Genomic DNA, 17,548 nt, shown 5'->3' on the forward strand with positions numbered 1-17,548 from the left:
ACACCAAATGGATCAGTGACCTCAACATAAAACCAGATACACTGAGCCTGATTGAAGAGGAAGTGGGGAATAATAGCATGGAAGTCATTGGCACAGGAAAAGACTTCTAAACAGAACACTGTTAGCACAAGCACAAAGAACAATTAATAAATAAGACCTCATGAAACCGAGAAGCTTCTATAAGGCAAAGAAGATCATCATATGAACAAAGGGTTCAGCCTACAGGCTGAGAAGTGATTTTTACCAACTCCACATCTGAAAGAGGGCTCATATCCAAAATAAAGTACACAAGAAGCTAGATATCAACAAACCAAATAGCCCAATTTAAAAAACGGGTAAGTATCTAAAAAGAATTCTCAATAGAGTTTTTCTCCATTTTTAAATTAGTCCTTAAATGTTTTCAAATTAAATTGCCCATATTCTTAGCCAATAGAAAATTATCTGTAAATAACACCCTTAGATACAGTAGGGGAGATAGTTTTTAAAGGAACCCTGCTGAATGAGCCTATAATGAAAATAATTCCCAGTGAAGTCATCTGCTTTTAAAGGTATACTGTTGTATAATGTGTCCAATATTAAGTAAATCTTCCTGATGTGACCGACCACATGCAACAGTATTAAGAGGGAGAAACGCCACTCAGGACTGCATGCCAGTACAGCCCAACCCCTTTGCTCTTCCCTCCTGTCCCCATGGTTTATTCTGACTTAAGAGTGTCATAGGACACTGCATAGCCTCCTGTGTGTCCTAGTAAACAGCTCTCAATTAAAGTCAGAGCAAAACATGAAGAATTTAGGCAGGATTCGGTCCTACAGATGTGACATATTTACCATGTTATTAGACAGGCTGTGAGCCATATGGTCCTTTATAAGAGAAATTTTGAAGTGGACAGGGCGGGTGACCTACTTGACCTCTTCTTGATATGTTACTAGCTAACCCCATCTCATCTTCATGCAAAGAGAAACGGCACTAGCTTGAAATGCTAAAGATGGAAGTGATGCTCTTGTTCTTGCTTCCACACAGGGATAAAGCCTGATTTGAGTGACCAGGTGGAGTGATGGCTTTGGGTTCTTTCTTTTGTATATTACAGTAAATGCCATCAATACTGTTTTCTCATAAGCTTATGAATACATTTTTAATTGGAATTTTACATGTCATAGGAAGCAGGATGCACCCCTGTGTGTGTGTATGCACACACACATTTGGCATAGCATCTTTGTGTGACCCTGTAGAGTAGTCGGTGGCCTTCTAGAATTCTTCTCTTTCTCCCATTTGATTTGAGGACTACATTCAGCAATGGGTAAGGAAAACATTAGTCCTGTGTTTTCATTTAGAGGCAAGTACTCATATACATATTATGTACATATTCTCTATCAACATGCTTGGGTTTATCTAACATGACTTGATCATCACCTTGAGACCACTTTGATATTGTCAAGCTGTTTCATTGAGGGTATCACCCAGCACTCAGATCCAGACAAAGCAACCCACTTCCTTCCACATCTCGCACCAAGATTGTGATAGGTAGATTTGCACTAGCAGCCTTACATATCCATGCTTCAGAGTCCTCATTTGTAGGCCAATGGTAGGATTCTGCATCCAGCTCAACAAGCCTCTCTGTAATGACTGTTTTGGGTCTTGTCAATGTTGCAGATTATACAGGTGAAAGAAAAAAAATCTCCCTTTGTTCTCTTTTGCATGAGTTTCTTCCTCACTGTAAGCACCATCTTTCACAGATTCAACTGCAAAATGTACTTAACCTCTTATAAATTCCAATTATGTTTAGTGTTTGTTATTGTTGTTTGTGATGAGCACTGTTATTGAAGTGTATCTTTTCTTATATGTTATTTGCATGCCATTATACAGTTTTAATTGTACAGGCAAAATTATCTGTCTTTTCTTATATTGTCAGATTTAAATTTCATGGCATATTTTTCAAATTCCCATGAGGAGCCCATTAGTTTGATATTATTGCAGAATGCCACAGACTGGGCTGCCTAAGCAGCAGACATGTATTTCCTCATTACTCAGGAAGGTGACATCCCAGATCAAGGTGCCAGCCAGGTTGGGTCCTGATAATAGCTCTTGCCCGAGCTTTCAATTTCTACCTTCATGCATCCTTACCTGATAAAGAGAGCAGAGAGGAGTTAGCATACAAGTCTTTGTCTAACCTACATTTTTTTGAGGACCTCCTCATCCAAGCTTAAGCTCTTAGTTCTTCTCCAAATATTCCAGTGAACACCAGGACATCAGCACTTGGATCTGGAGTAGAAAGGGGCATTTCATCTGGCATCCAACACCTGGACAGAGAACTACCACATCTGCAGAGAGTTGCAAATACATGCTTCTGTAGAAAGATCTGTGCTGGTTCATCTGTCGCCAGTTCACACATGCATGTTTTCATAATTCTAACAAAGCCATAGCTGAACATTGCAACCATGTGGGGAAAACACTAAAGGCAGATATTAAGGAGGAAATTTTTGTCTGTAGTCCTACTCCACAGAAACCAGCAGATCAGAAGCAAATGTACAGAAACTTCAATATTACCAAACTGCAGAATCATTACTTGCTCTATTCACTTGTATGAATCTCAAGGGCAAGTGGTCATGGTATGCTTTTAATTGATATATGGAGCTCAGGTTTTATGGAAGTGACTGTGAACACCCCTAAAACAATAAATTACCTGGCAGAAACAGGCATAAATCAAAGCTGCACATCCCACACTCAGGCCACAGAAGGTGCTGCTGTTGGCTTCTGTAATTAAAGTGAAGCCCAAGATTAACTCAGAGCTGCCTCTTCCATCTCCCCAATACAGAGACTGTCAGCAGAGTCTGCTCAGTTCACAGACAGAGCACACAAGGGTCACTGTGCCCCTGACATATCGGTTTAGAGAGCTGGGCTTTCTCTCTTGTCGCTGATACTGGGCAGCAGCCTCTAAGATGGCTTTTCATAATATTTTCTGGAGGCTCCGTGTAATAGAACTAACGTCAGGACCACAAAGAACAAGTGAGGCATGCAAACTTCAGACAGAATGTAAAGAGCTCCTAGAGAAAGAGGGTGAACAGAGATGGGAATGCTTTCATAGAATATTTTTAAATTCAAAGATGGGAAAGATCCCTGTGGAATAAACATTGAAGTTCACCACAGAGGCAAGAAGAGACATTAGGTTTTTTATTTCACTGGCTAGGTCCAGTGTGATAGTTCTACATAGCATGTTTACATAGCATGTCTACATAGCATGTTTTCATGTACATTTTAATTGTTCACCTTGGATTACTTTTTCAGAATACTGATTTTAAAAACCACTGATTACTAAATTTTGGGTCCCTCCTAACTTCCTGTTTGCCCTCAGGGTAATGGTCTGAGTTGGATGTACCTACTGGTAGACCTGAAACAATGACAAGAAATACTTATTTACTTATTATATCTCAGGTCATTGCTGGAACATTTTAGTGATCCTCTCCTACAATCCTCACTACAATTAATGTTAACACTCATCACACCAGGAAATTTAGGCTCAGATGGATTAAGGAAACTGTTGCAAAGCTATGTGGGCTTTGTCCTCTCATATTATGTTCCCCATAGTCTTTCCTCCTAAATACCTTTTAACACTTGACAGTCAGAGGATGCAAACAACTTCATGTTGGGCTCCTAAAAATATCAGAGCAGGGACTGTTCTCTGGAACACTAGAGAAGTTATCTAGCATCTCTAATAGGACCAAGATCCTGCTTTCTCATACCTATCCAATGATTTGGGATAAAAAACAGCTGTTTTTTTTTCATCTCTAACCAAGGCATAACAGAGTTGCTCTTTTGAAGGACAACCACGTATAACCTGTCAGCATCTGTTCTTCCAGCTTTGACATGGACGACTTACAGATCACCAGAGATTCTATACCTGTACATAGTGAATAGCTGAATTTCAGTACAATTTCATTTATAAGAATAATCTGCAGCTAGATTTGCCTCAGGGCTATCCATTACCAATCAACTCATTTATTTCATTCTTATTTACCAAGAAAAGACATGCCAGGTCGCTGTTAACCTGAGGGTAGGGGCAAAAATTCTTTTGATAATCATCTTAGGGTACCTCTAGCATCTTGTATAATTGTATCACATTTCAAAACTATCACGGGCTAGAGGGATGGCTCAGCAGGTAAGAGTATTTGATGAGAAGGCGTGAGGACCTGAGTTCAAAACTTCAGCAGTTATAGAAAATGTTCATCACAGACTCATATGTACCTGTAACCCCAGTCCTGGGGAAGGAGGGCAGAGACAGAAAGATTGTTGGTACTTAGCTCTAGGATTATCTACGTATCAGCGAAGTGCTGTCTTTTACTCAACCCTCCCTCGTTCCCTAAGATCTTGGCCTTATTGTTTATTTTCTTGTTTATTACAGTGTGTACTATGTATGCAATCAGTGATGATATAATCAATCTCTGTCTCTGTTTCTGTCTGTCTATCTGTCTGTCTATCTCTCTCTGGCACAAATATTTCTATAGAGAGCAATACATTTAGTTGTGTGTTCATGTATTCAAGGAGCATACTTGGATCTGATTCATGGTGAGCTAATTCTTAATGTGGCTTAACTGATCCCAACACCCATTTAGGTATTATATCTAGATGCCACATTTTCAGAACAGATTCATGGAGCAAAGAAATGGCTCCATGGTTAAGAGTGTGCATTGCTTTTGTAGAATACTCAAGTTCAATTCCTAAGCACCCACATCAGGAGGCTCTCAACTACCCATAATTACAATTCCAAGTGGATTGGAGACCTCTGGCCTCAGCAGATAGCCATATGTGCGCATGTCTGCCCACTTACACAGACCTTTTTGGGGTGGGGGTTTGAGACAGGGTTTCTCTGTGTAGCCCGGGCTGTCCTGGAACACACACAGTAGACCAGGCTGGCCTCGAACTCAGAAATCCACCTGCCTCATCCTCCCAAGTGCTGGGATTAAAGGTGTGAGCCACCACTGCCTGGCTTACACAGAACTTTAAAATGTTAAATATTTAAACAAACAAGTTCACTTGAATTTCTGATCCCTTTACCATCATACCTTGATGGGCATGTGATACAGGCTAACTCTTAGCCAGCCGAAGCACATTGTCTCGCAGTGACTGCAGGTCATTTTATTTCCATGGAAAATTAAAACAGGATCACTATCTGACTATTGCCAATGCTTCCCTAACTTTCAGCATGGCTCCACAATGGAGCACAGGCTTGCTTCAAACTCTTCATCTTCCTGCTTTCAGCTGCTGGAGAGGTGGTCATGTGCTATCACGGCCAACCACAGCCCCCAGTTCCTTGAAGGGAAGAACCTTCCAGCCAGCAGTCTTTTTTTTTTTCAAGTGACTACTATCTTGCATTCTCCATTTGGTTATTAATCTCAATGCAGAAGAGTGGCTTTTGTCATTTTCAAATGGGGGTCTGCCTTTTGCAAAAGACTGCCAGTTGCAAAAGCTCCCATCCCGTGGTGTGCCCCCAAACATCTTATTTGTCTTGATATTTCTTTCACAGAAATACATGTGACAGATAAGGAGTCACTGGAGGCTGCGCTTGCTTTGTGTCAGACAGATATTAAAACAATAAACTATGCTGCCCTGGGATTCTAGCACACACAAAGCCAGAGAACAAGACCGAGATGAGATGTTTCTGAAAAGCGGGGAGGCAGACTTGCTGGGGGAATTCCCTGGAAATAGCAAGGCCTGAGTTAGCATTGAGAGGAGGCTTTTTCCCCCACGTTTGCTTAAGAGGATCAACCACCAGAGCAGCTCCCATGGTCAGTCAGTCGGTCAGTCGGTCAGTCGGCACCTTGAAAATGCCCACCCACTCTCGAGCCCCAGCAGGGGCAAGAGAGAAATCTGTCAGTCGTTTTTTGATAAGCTTATGTTGAGAAGTTTATTTATTAAATGCTGGTCTGCACTTCCTTTGCTTCTTGAAACTAGTATGGATTTAAAAAATAGTGAGCGGTTGCAGGGAGTATTCTTCACTCAGATCTCTGAAGAGGCAAGTTCTAGAGGTGAAAATAAAAGCAGGCTTGGTCCCTAAAGGGTAACAGCGGGGTAGTGGATGCCACAGAGTGGGTGATGTAATCCTAGTAGACTCAGATTTGCAAATTGATCCAGGTCAGCAGCTTAACCCTAGACTTGCAGAAAAGCAGCTAAGGACTAAGTGTGGGAGACTGAGCCCTTGAGTATATGGAGATCTGGAAAAGGAATTCCAGGAAGTCTGCATGGGCACTGTGATTACAGAGACAGAAATGCAACCAGTGAGTCCCTTCCTTCTCATCAAAAGCAAACTTTCCCACTCAGTACAGGGATCCCAGAAAGGAAGATGTGTTTGCTTCTTGTGGAAGGAAAAAGAATCTGAAAGAGTTCCTATCTACCCAAGAATGTAAGCTAATGCAAGTTTCCTTAAATCCTGGTGTGAGTTATGGATAAGAGCCATCACAAGCCAAACTATGGCTACCACAGAACCTGAATTCAGTGGCAAAGAGATGCAGCTTTAGCCCCAAATATCCTGGCTGCATGCATATATTCCATCTATCTCCTTGGGGAGGGGTGCTGTTTGCATGGAATTCAGGCTTTTGACTCATAATTTCTTTCTGTGTGAAAACAAGAAAGAACTGGGAAGCTAGCTCCATGGTATAGTGTTCGTCATGAAAGTGTGAGGACCTGAATTCAGTCCTCAAAACATACACAAGAAAAGCAGTGCATGTTGGCACATACTATAAAATCACAGCTTTGGGGATGTGGGGACAGGCAGATCCCAGGATCCTGCTGGACACCCAGCTTGGTGGTGGCATTGACTAATCCAAAGCCAGTAAGAGACTATCTCAAAAATGTAAAACAATGCAATGACATCCAAGGATTAGCTAGCCTCTGCATGCTTATATGTTCTGCCCCTACCTCCCCCAACCACCCCCACACACACACACACATCATGGAGAAAGTATCTGAGTTTCAGTGCAGTGTGTTCTGCTTGGGCTGTAACTGTGATGTTTTGTTATGTAGACTGGTTTGTGTACTTACTTATATAAGGGCACTGAAAGAGTTAGCCATCAGAAGTCTTTCCAGACTTCTTGAGTTGTAGCAGGTAGCTATTCAAGCCATAGGCTTTATCTTCTGCAGGATCTTCGAAAGTTCACCACAGAGCCTGATTGTACTGACCGAAAAACTGTGCAGGTTCCTAATGGTCCTCCTTCTATAAGAGGGCCTTTGAATTCAAGCTTCCAAATCAGGGACATGATGAACAGATACAAACGACTCCTGGCCTACAGGTTTGTTTGGGGTGTTGATCAAAGGCTCAGAGCAGTTTTTGTTTGTTGTTTGGTTTTTTTTTTACTTTATTCTGTTTTGTTATTTAGCTACATGCTGATGCTGAATGGCAGATGGCCTCAACACCAAACACTGACAGACAGCACAGCTATCCTCACAGCGATGGCTGGATGTGAAATGAACAAATGTATTTGCATGCCATACATGTCTTGGGAGTCACTGCTAGCCCCCCTCTAAGGACCTCAAGCTCCAGAATTTGTAGCAACCCCAGAGAACCATGGGTAATCCAGCCCAGCATAAGGCAGCTAATTTATCTCACTTGCCCTGTTTCCTACCTGGAGAGGCAATCCATCGAGCTCACTGTTCCAGCCAGCTGTTAGATAGACCATGAATGATTTAACAATTGAACCTTTACTCCCTCTCTCTCTCTCTCTCTCTCTCCCTCTCTCTCTCTCTCTGTATATATATATATATATGTATATACATACATATATATATACATACACACACACACACACATATATCGATAAAGTAATTATTTTGTTTCTCCACTCCCCTCATGGTTTTGTGTGGGAAAAAAAAGTTGACATTGGTGCTGATTTTGACAAACTAAGAGATTATGGCAAGTGGCTCTATCTAAATTAAAATAGATTCCAACTTCTATGCTCCCTCCAACAACAGAAAGCACTTTTGCAGATGTCGGCTGCAGTGCTGCCAAATTAAACACTCCAAGATGGAGATTCATTTCCATTTTGTTGAATGAAACGTTACAGAAATCTTGCCTGGGGGAGGTATATCAATACCTTTGAGTCAGAGGGATCAGGAAGACCTCTGCTACAGAAAGTGCACACCCAGCAGCCCAGAAGCACCCACTATGCATCTGCTGGATTAACCCTGGCATTTGTAACACAGGAGAGAAAACAGCTAGACTCCACAGGATGTAGGAATGGTGTAGTGGTTAGTGAACCCAAAGCTGCTTTCTTGCTCGGCCCCAAACAGATGAGTGATTTGAAAAGATTCCTGTGCCTGGTTAACAAGGGTGGGTTTTGTTGTCTTTCAAAATTGACTGTTTTGAGTGAGGGAATTTTTGTGCTTAGGGAACAGGAACCCTGCCATCCAGAACAAATCCTCCTGCATTCTCTGGGCCTGCTTTTCTGTATGGTTTTCTTCCAGTGATCACTCATTTATGTACAAGCAGATTTGTTTCAAACAAAACGATATGTGAAAACAGTATTAACAAATTAATTTCCTATAGAACCATAAGTATAGAAGCCCAAAGTAGTAGGAGAATTTTGAATCCAAGTAACTCCAACTTTAGAAATGAGGTTTCAGTGGATGTGGGTATTATGCATCCATGTATGCATTCTTAGATGCAGGTTTTGGGGCTTGAATTTGGGTCCTGATTGTTTGCAGGGTCCCTACTTTACCAGTAAGCCATCTGCCAAATTCTGAAATATGTTTCATATTCCAGTCTTTCATATTCAAGTGTTGTAGGGGAATAGAATCACTGCGAACTTATAGTAACCAGCTTGTGTGTTCAACAGAGACATCTACCAATACTACTGTAGTATAGGCCCAGTTACTACTTACACATCTCTATAGGTTGAACGGTTTGCATAGGACAACCTGCTTTATCTCCAGGTGTGTAGAAAAACTCCAGTAGGAAAGGAAAATAGATTGCCCTTGGATTTTTAGCAACATACATCTATGGCCAACTCTGTGAACTGAGCCCCAATTACTGGAAGAGCAATGGAGATTCGGGGATGTTGTGAAATCTCAGAACAGAAATACATAAGGGCAGTGATGGCATAGTCCCTCCTCCAGCATATCCCCGATAAGGATTATACCAAGGAATTTTATCAGGGAAGTCCTCTGCAAATTCACCCAGTCCATGATGGATTGATGCTGGCTCACTCTGATGTAGTAGAAACACAGAAGAGAATGTTGCAGCTTGTGCAAGCAATAGGAGGGAAGCCATACTGGGCTAGCTTCAAGAAAACAGAAAGAGCACGGTAGAAACTGGAGTGGGGATGTTTCAGGGTAAGATGAAAAGATAAGACACAGAATCTCAATTTTGGAGGCTGCTGAATTGCTCTAGACTCCAATTACCACAAAGAAAGGAAGAAATAGCAATACTCCAGATTCGTGTGCTTTTTCAAAGAGCTAATGGGTTAATGTGTGCATCTGGCAGTTCGAAAGTGTTAATAAACACTAGCTGCTATCATGCAGTTGAATCCCTTCCATCTGATAATGGAGTCTAAAAGGCTACAATTCTGCCAACTGTGATCACATCTTTGCTAGCATTACTCCAGTGATCACTGCCTTGGGTTTTGACAAGTGAGATCCAGAATCTTTCAGCATTCCAATCCTGAGGAACCAAGCAAGGAATTTTCCTTAGAGTGAGCCACCTGCCTAGGCAACATCTTCACAAGACTTTCAAGTTCAAGGTTACCCAGCCACCCAGTTTTCTCTGTGACTGGACTGCTGCAGAATTCTTATTATCTGACAATATAATCAAGATATTTGGATGGTGTTGGGCCAGACCATTTTGTCTATGTTGGAGAAACAGTAGTCCCGAACATATAGCTATCGGGATTGTCCAACAGAGAGCTGTAAAGACGTGTGTCTGTCAAAGAGGTTATCAGGAAAAAAAAAAGAAAAAAAAAAAGACAAAAAGAGGAACACAACCATGGTAGAAAATGGTGGTATCATCCTAAAGGGACAAGATGTAAGAGATGACGCAAGGAAATGAACCCCAACAGCAGAACAAAACTTGCCTGAATGAAACATGTCAGTTTTTACAGACTAAACGAACGGGAAGAAATCTGCCCAAGCTCCTCAGAAGCAGTAGCTTTTCTCAAGTTGGAGAAAAATGACACATCTCAGTGTCCTTTTAAAGTCCTGCTCAAGTGAAGACTTAGATCAATACATTCTGCCTTGGCAGTCAAGCTTGTATGGTGTCCTGTCTCACCCCTGCCCCCTCTCCTTTCAAGACCACACATCTCTCTCTAAGTTCAAATTCTTGCCAGTTCTTACAAACACATCCTAATCAGACCTCTAACCGCCTTAGAAACTTCTGGCTAATTTGAATTTGAGTAAAACTTTTGTACCATGACTGTTATGTAAAGAGATTCAATTATGGTGCGCAGTGTTTTGTGAGTAACTACCGCCCATAAAAAGTTAATTAATCAGGGCTGTGTCAATTTCCTGGTGCCGTGTCAATTTGCTGCAAGGTAATTAATCACTAATCACCCACCAGCCAGCCAGCTGAGGGACGATCCACCAGCCATTTATTGTGCCCCCCGCCCCCCCCCCCCAATAAATGGCCAGCGCAGCCAGCAAAAAACACATCTTGCCTTTCACAATATTTTTATCGACACTTTCGGATGCTGTAGCCGAATGCAGCAACAAGCCTCTGCAGTTCAATGGAATATGAATATTAAAGAAAGAAACGAGCGGAGATTTATAGGGCATTGCATTTCTGTTATGTCAGTTTTGAGATTAAACCAAGCAAATGAACAGTGAAAAATTACTCTTCCATGTGGAGAATGGTGATTAGAGTTGTACATTAATTAGAAATTTTTTTTTTGTTGTTTTCCCATTCAATGCATTTCAAATGAGGATGTCCTATAAGGAGCCAGTTTGTCCAAAATGTAGATTTATTCACTTCCAAGCAGCAGCATTTAACATCATTTGTGCTGAAACAGGGATGGATCCCAAATGTGGTTTCAAACGTAAATACATGTGAGTAGAAGAACCAGAAATTCTACAAATTCAAGGGCAGTTTGGGGTCCCTATATACATGCCCAGAAGAATGAATCGTTTTCTCCCCACACCCTAAAAATTACTTGATTAAAAGAAGAAGACTTATGTATTTTGATCTATAACTTAATATACCCTGTCATATTACATTTGCATCCAATGCCACTTAAAAGGGTGATTTAGTCTTGTGTGAACTGTGTGTTCCAAACTAGCTCAGTGGACTTTCATTTTGGATTCATTTTGAAAACAGAAGTTAACATTTTTGGTCATTTAGACAAAAAAAACCAGAATCATATTTTTGGCCTTCTCACCTAGATGTTTCCTGCACAATGGCCCGCCTCTGCAGAGCTAGGCTGGCTGTGCCCCCAGTGCATTTGTTAATGATGGCATCATAATTTATAGTCTGACACATGAAATGTGAGTCCCTGCAACATGGGAATAAAATAAGACCCTGGACCTGATGTTGAAGACATATTTGCACCCCCAAATTCAAGCATTCGAATGCTTCTTACCATCCATTACCTATAGAATAATTCAACCACGAAAAGGCAGGGTTTCAGAACACAAAGTTGTAGGGAGGCACCAGACAAAGAGACCTCACACTCTTGGTGGCAACACCTTTACCGGGGCATCTGGCAGTCTCATGCAAATTCAACCCGGCACACAAATGCAAAGAATAATTGCCCATTAAAGCAGCCTGTATATTTTTATGGCTGTGCTGCAGAATCTGCCCCCCTGTCGGGGTATGCATCTGCTATTCTTCTGCCTCTCCCAGAGCTCTAAAACTTTAATACGCAGTTTATAACCCTCAAGTATTCTCCACTGGCTTTGTATTTCTTCTCTTGGGATTTCCGAGCTGGTGAAATGATCTCATTTGTGTTTATTTTCGAAGGTAAGCACCATGTTCATAAAGGAGACAGAGAGGGAGGAGGCACTAGTCACTGTAAATACATGAGCATGGAGCATGTGGGTATAGCCCGAGCTTTGTCTTTGGAGGAAGAGGTGGCAGGAAGCAGTAGGCACTCTTGAAATGGCTTGTTTGGATGCTTGCTATACCCACATGTCTTCCATTTAAAACCCTTGATTTGCCTGATGCTTGGGTCTCACAGAGTGCCTCTTGTTTCTTTGCTTAGCCTTCTGTTCCATTGAGTTTCCATGGTGTGGGAAGATTCATCATTCCCAAGGGTGAGGTGACACCCCACCCTCTACTTACCTGCTCATGCATTCATCTCTCTCATTGCAGGGCGTTGGCAGGAGTTGGGTAGAGCTGGGTTTTGTGCTTTTCTGGTATTCTACTGCAGCTTATGAACTGCAGTTCTATTTTGTTGGCACCAGACTTCCAAACCTTTGATTCATGCTGTTCAGGTTTAAGAGGGTATGTAGGAGTTTTCCCTCCCTCATTTCTCCATCCAGAAGGAAATCCAGAATTGAATCCTGCATCCACAAGTCAACTGGAATATCACCATTGTCAGTGGTGGTTTTATTTAGATATTTAATAACCTCAAGTTATTGATCAGGAGTTGGGGAAGACAACTCAAGAGTTATGGGTCCAAATATGCTAATAAGTTGGCAACATTTTGATTTTCTAGCATCATTCTTTGCTGTTTGTTGTTTGGTTTTTATTTTGTTTCTTTGAGATAGGCTTTCTCTATGTAGCCCAGGTTGGCCTCCATGTCTGTACTTCTGCTTCAGCATCCTAAGCACTGGTATTACAGGTAGGAAACATCAGACCCAGTGTACATAGAAATATTAGCAAAGGTGACAGATTTATGTATTTTATTTTAGCACTTGCTTATTCGATTCCAGAAATGGGGAGGGCATGTGCTTTTAATTTGGCCTTCCACATTGCACTTACTAAGCATTTATTATCCTTTTACTGGATACAAACTCTTGAACCAGAATGTACATAGATGATAAAATACTTTTAATTCAACAAGATAAGTGTCGTACCGCAGAGGAAATGAAACATTAAGAGGGAATTTTTTTCCCACTGTATATTTGAAGAATAAATCCATTCGCTTCTGTTTAATCTGTGCCTGGGTATCTATCTGCCCAGGTAATTGCTTCAAATATACATTTAACCACATGTCAGCATTTATAAACTACTACACCCAATAAGTAAGTACGAAAAGTCCATGTTTTCCACTGTATGAGAATAAAAGAAGCCTAATGAAAAGATGTGCTCTTTGCCCTTGAGACTGACCGTGTGACTGTGGCTCACAATAGCTATGCTGTCATTGGCAGGCATGAGAGAAAAGCAGAGAAAACAGAGACAGGGGCAGTGGCTATGGATGGGCACTAACTTGCTTGGTTCACACAGCTGCGGTGCTCAGGGAGAGCTGTTCCTGGGCTGGGCAGGAAGTACATTGTTTGTGGGCTCTATGGATAGAGTGTTATAAATAGCTTTTAGTGAGCACTGCCTGTCTGGGAGAGTTTACCCAGAAAAAGCAGCATTCGGTGAGTAAGGTCAGGGTGTGTGTGCCTGCAGATAGTCTTGGGTTCCAGTCTTCCTGAAGGAGCCATCCGTCCACCTTGTTAATTTTCTCATGGTCTGAAACTCACTAGTTAGGTTTTTTTTTTTATTAGATCTATTCTTTATTTACATTTCAAATGTTGTCCCCTTTCCTGGTTCCTCCCCCTTCCAAAAATCCCCTAACCCACCCACCCCCACTGCTCACACTACTCACCATTCCCCCTCCCCCTGCTCAATCCACCTACTCCTGCTTCCATGTCCTGGCATTTCCCTATATTGGGGCATTGAGCCTTCCCAGGACCAAGAGCCTCTTCTCCCTTTGATGACCAACAAGGCCATCCTCTGCTGCATATGCATCTGGAGTCATGGGTCTCTCCATGTGTACCCTTTGGTTGGTGGTTTAGTCCCTGGGAGCTCTGGGAATACTACTGGTTGGTTCATATTGTTGTTCCTCCTATGGTGCTGCAAACCCCTTCAGCTCCTTGGGTCCTTTATCTAGCTCCTCCATTGGGGACCCTGTGCTCAGTTTAACTGGCTAACTAGCAAACATCAGCTATCTGCCTACTTCTGACTCTTCAGTGCTGAGACTATGAGCTGAGACTATTTTGCCTGGTTTTTATTTGTTTTTAAGTATAAATTCCAAGGCTCAAAATGCAGATTACTATGCTATGAAAGCAAGTGTTTTCCTGAATGAGCCTCAAGAACCATTTTTGAAATCTACCATTGATACTAAAATTGGAGTGACTTAAACTGAGGATTTTAATACTTGTAAATGCCATGTTTGTTCAGTTTCTCCTTTCTCATCAGATTGGTGGATACTGTATCTAGTGGTATCTCTGGACTATTTCATAGCACCTCTTAGGACCACAGTAGAGATGATACTTCTAGGGCTTAGAGCAGACTCTCCCTTGCATTGTGTTTATTTGCAGGTCTGGGCAGTGCTATAAAGCAGACTAGAGAAGAGGGACTGTGTACTCCTAGAAGCAATCAGGAGTTAGCGACCAAAGGATGAACACGGTCTGGATTAAGTTCAGTTAGGTGCACATCCAAACCAAAGAGCAGAGCAGACAGAGAGCCCCATACTCACAGAGCTTGCTGTCCAGCACCAAGCAAGAGTGCTTCTTCTCTTTTTGTGAAATTCAAGCTACTTGATTTTTGACACGGGAAGCCCAGAGCATCTGTCTTCAGAAAGATATTTTATTGTGTGGGGGTATATAAAGGAAAGGTGAAAACAAAGAAAGGAAGGGAAGGAGAGAAGGGATGGAAAGATGGAAGGAAATAGGAGGAGAGGCAGGAGGAACACAGAGAGTCAGAAGGAAGGGTTGAGGGAGAAAGGGAAGTAGGAGGTAGGCAGAAAGCATAAGAGGAGTCTATGCTCGCCCTGCCTTCTTGATTCCCACACTTCCTTCTCATTCTAGCTGACCCCCCCTCACTTTCCTACTTGACTTGCCCTTTTTTCATTCAGGACAAAAGGATGTCTGGAGTGCAACACACACACACACACACACACACACACACACACACATCCTTCTAGCACTTGGGAGGCAGAGGCAAATGTGTCACTGTAAGGCAAAGGCTGGCTTCCAAGCCCTATAAGGCTACACAGAGAATGCTTGTCTTAAAAGAAAGAAGAGAGGGGAATGGGCACAAGGTAGCAGGGCGGGGGAGGAGAACCAGAAAGCATTCTTCTGGGGGACCAGTGTGGGCCTCACTTTCTATATGAGGTCTGTTGTCCACAGCAAGATCACTAGAGGCTCTGACTCGCTCACAGGGACTTGGCCTCCCTGGCAGCCATGTTTGAATCAGACACTGCTTTGTAGCCGTTCAAGCGTCCCCTTCAGTGGGAAAGGATTGTGCTAACAAGCTTTGCTTGGAAGAGCACACAGCCTCATCTCAACATCCACAAACGCTTATCCCGCCCAGGCAAAGCCAAGGGGAGGGGCACGGAACGGAGCCCTGGCTCTCCACCCTGAGTAACGCTTGTTCTCTTCACTCCAATATCAAGCTTCCACTTGCTTCCCATGACACCTCTTCTAAGTCCTCCAAGATGGTATGCCAAACCTGGTTATCACTCCTGTGCCTCCATAGAGGGGGATGATCAAGGGGTCAGCATCATATCTGAGTGCCCTCGCACGGCGAGCCAGCTGCTCCGCTGCACTGTATGTTCTCATTTTCCTTATTTTAAAAATGCAAAACATTCTATAACATTTTCATTTGAACCCTGGCTAGACAGAGTCAAGATCAAACCATTCCCATCTGTTGTCTCCCTGGTCCTGATGCAAACATCTCTTGGCTTGAATTTCTGCTTTGACAAGTAAGGCGTGAGCCTCTATTTCTGCCATATTGGTTGCAATGCAATCCAGGAAACTTGTGTACTAGAGACTGATATGAGAGTTCAATAAATACACATACTTCTGTCTTTAGTCATAATCATAATTGTAAAACAGTTCAAAACAGGAGGATAAATCCAATCTGTCTATCATCTTGGTGTTTTACTTATGTTGCAAAGAAAATGTATCACAAAAGACTTAACTCCACCTTCAAAAGCATATACCAAATTCCAAACAATCACTGATGGTTGGTCTTCACTTCAAGGGAATAACCCTTGCTAGGGATTCATACAGAACTGCAAACAGCCTTAACTTGTCTGCCTGCTCTGTGCATCGATTGCGGGTTTTGCTTTAAGGCCTCCAGGGTGATTGCATGGCCACCTTCACCTCCATGAGAGCAAGTGCTTCCTGGAGGTTTGTACATACTTCTTGAATGTTCTTTCTTGTGTGTGTGTGTGTGTGTGTGTGTGTGTGTGTGCGTGCGCGCTCTCCTCCCACTTTCCCTACCCAGGTTCATACCTGAGCATGTGTGAGAATGACTCTTGAATATAATAAGATGCACAGGGCAGGATTCTTCTGCTCCTGAAGGTGACTGTGAGAAGGCATAGGCCCCTTTGATCAGTGTGGATACAAGATGAAGGCTGTCTTTAGGATACTGTGATTGAGAATGCTCCCACTTGGTCACAAGCCCTGCAGAATCCTCAAAAAGGGAACTAGGGTATGTGTGGCCATTACAGAGCTCCTGAGCTCCTGGCATGGCCTCATTTCTGGTTTCTGGGCCCTTACTGTAGCTTTTACTGGCAGTGGCTTTTCACTTACAATTTTCAGGAAACCTAGTCTCTGTATGGGATAAGGTTTGAAGTACAATGCCTTTTAAGTAAACTGGAGAGTCAGCACAGGTAGAACATTGTGAGACTCAGCAAGAGACAGGATACATCATCTTCCCAAGCAAACAGGGTCCAGAAAAATGGTCTTCTCCAGGCTACATGCACGTCTCACTGTGTCCTGGTCTCTCCCCTCTCTCATAGTGCCTGGCTTCCCATATCCGGCCGCCACTGCTGCAGCTGCATACCGAGGGGCTCACCTTCGAGGCCGTGGTCGCACCGTGTACAACACCTTCAGGGCTGCAGCACCCCCACCCCCAATCCCGGCCTATGGCGGGTAAGTGTTGCACCCTCTCTGGGGAGGGGCTCCCTGCACCTGCTCTCCCTCCCCAGAGGCACGGAGTGTTTGCCAGTGCATGATGGTCTTGACCACCCCACCAGAACCTCCCCAGCATGCAGCCTAATGCGTGCCTGCTGCAGAGCACCTTGCAAAGAGTATTGAAAAATGAGTGTGATTTGTCTGGTCATGGTCGGTGCCTTTAAGCATCCTACATGTCACATGTTGTTATGTAAATTCTCTTTGAGACTGAATGCTGGAGAACGGAGAAATGGTTACAGCCAAAGATGTATTTCTGCTGATCGCAAGCATCTGGTTATTAAGGAGGTTGGACTATATTTACCCCTTGAATGCAAAGGGACATGAGGCTTCCCTTATATAAAATTCACTGGGGTGATCTTGCTTCCCTCCCTACAGACATTTTTGCACTATCAGGCATGTGAACTTTTGCCTGAGAAAATTAGGTGCTGAGGCAAACAAAACATCCCAGACAGTGGGAAAAAAAATACAGTTAATTTGCCTTTTATGTGCCTTTTCCAAAAC

At 42.8% G+C, this 17,548-nt stretch overlaps 1 protein-coding gene across 7 annotated transcripts in view; it reads left to right on the forward strand.

Moving 5' to 3' along the window:
* Rbfox1 (RNA binding fox-1 homolog 1) overlaps positions 1-17,548 on the forward strand; it is a 368,464-nt gene that overhangs the window by 296,336 nt on the left and 54,580 nt on the right. For all 7 annotated transcript variants that reach the window (XM_052195049.1, XM_052195050.1, XM_052195048.1 and 4 more), the window contains one exon: positions 16,873-17,005. In XM_052195049.1, the coding sequence (XP_052051009.1) occupies positions 16,873-17,005 (133 nt within the window). The remainder of the gene's footprint in view (positions 1-16,872; positions 17,006-17,548) is intronic.

This window comes from Apodemus sylvaticus, chromosome 10 (assembly GCF_947179515.1).
Source record: "Apodemus sylvaticus chromosome 10, mApoSyl1.1, whole genome shotgun sequence".
NCBI classification, from domain to species: domain Eukaryota; kingdom Metazoa; phylum Chordata; class Mammalia; order Rodentia; family Muridae; genus Apodemus; species Apodemus sylvaticus.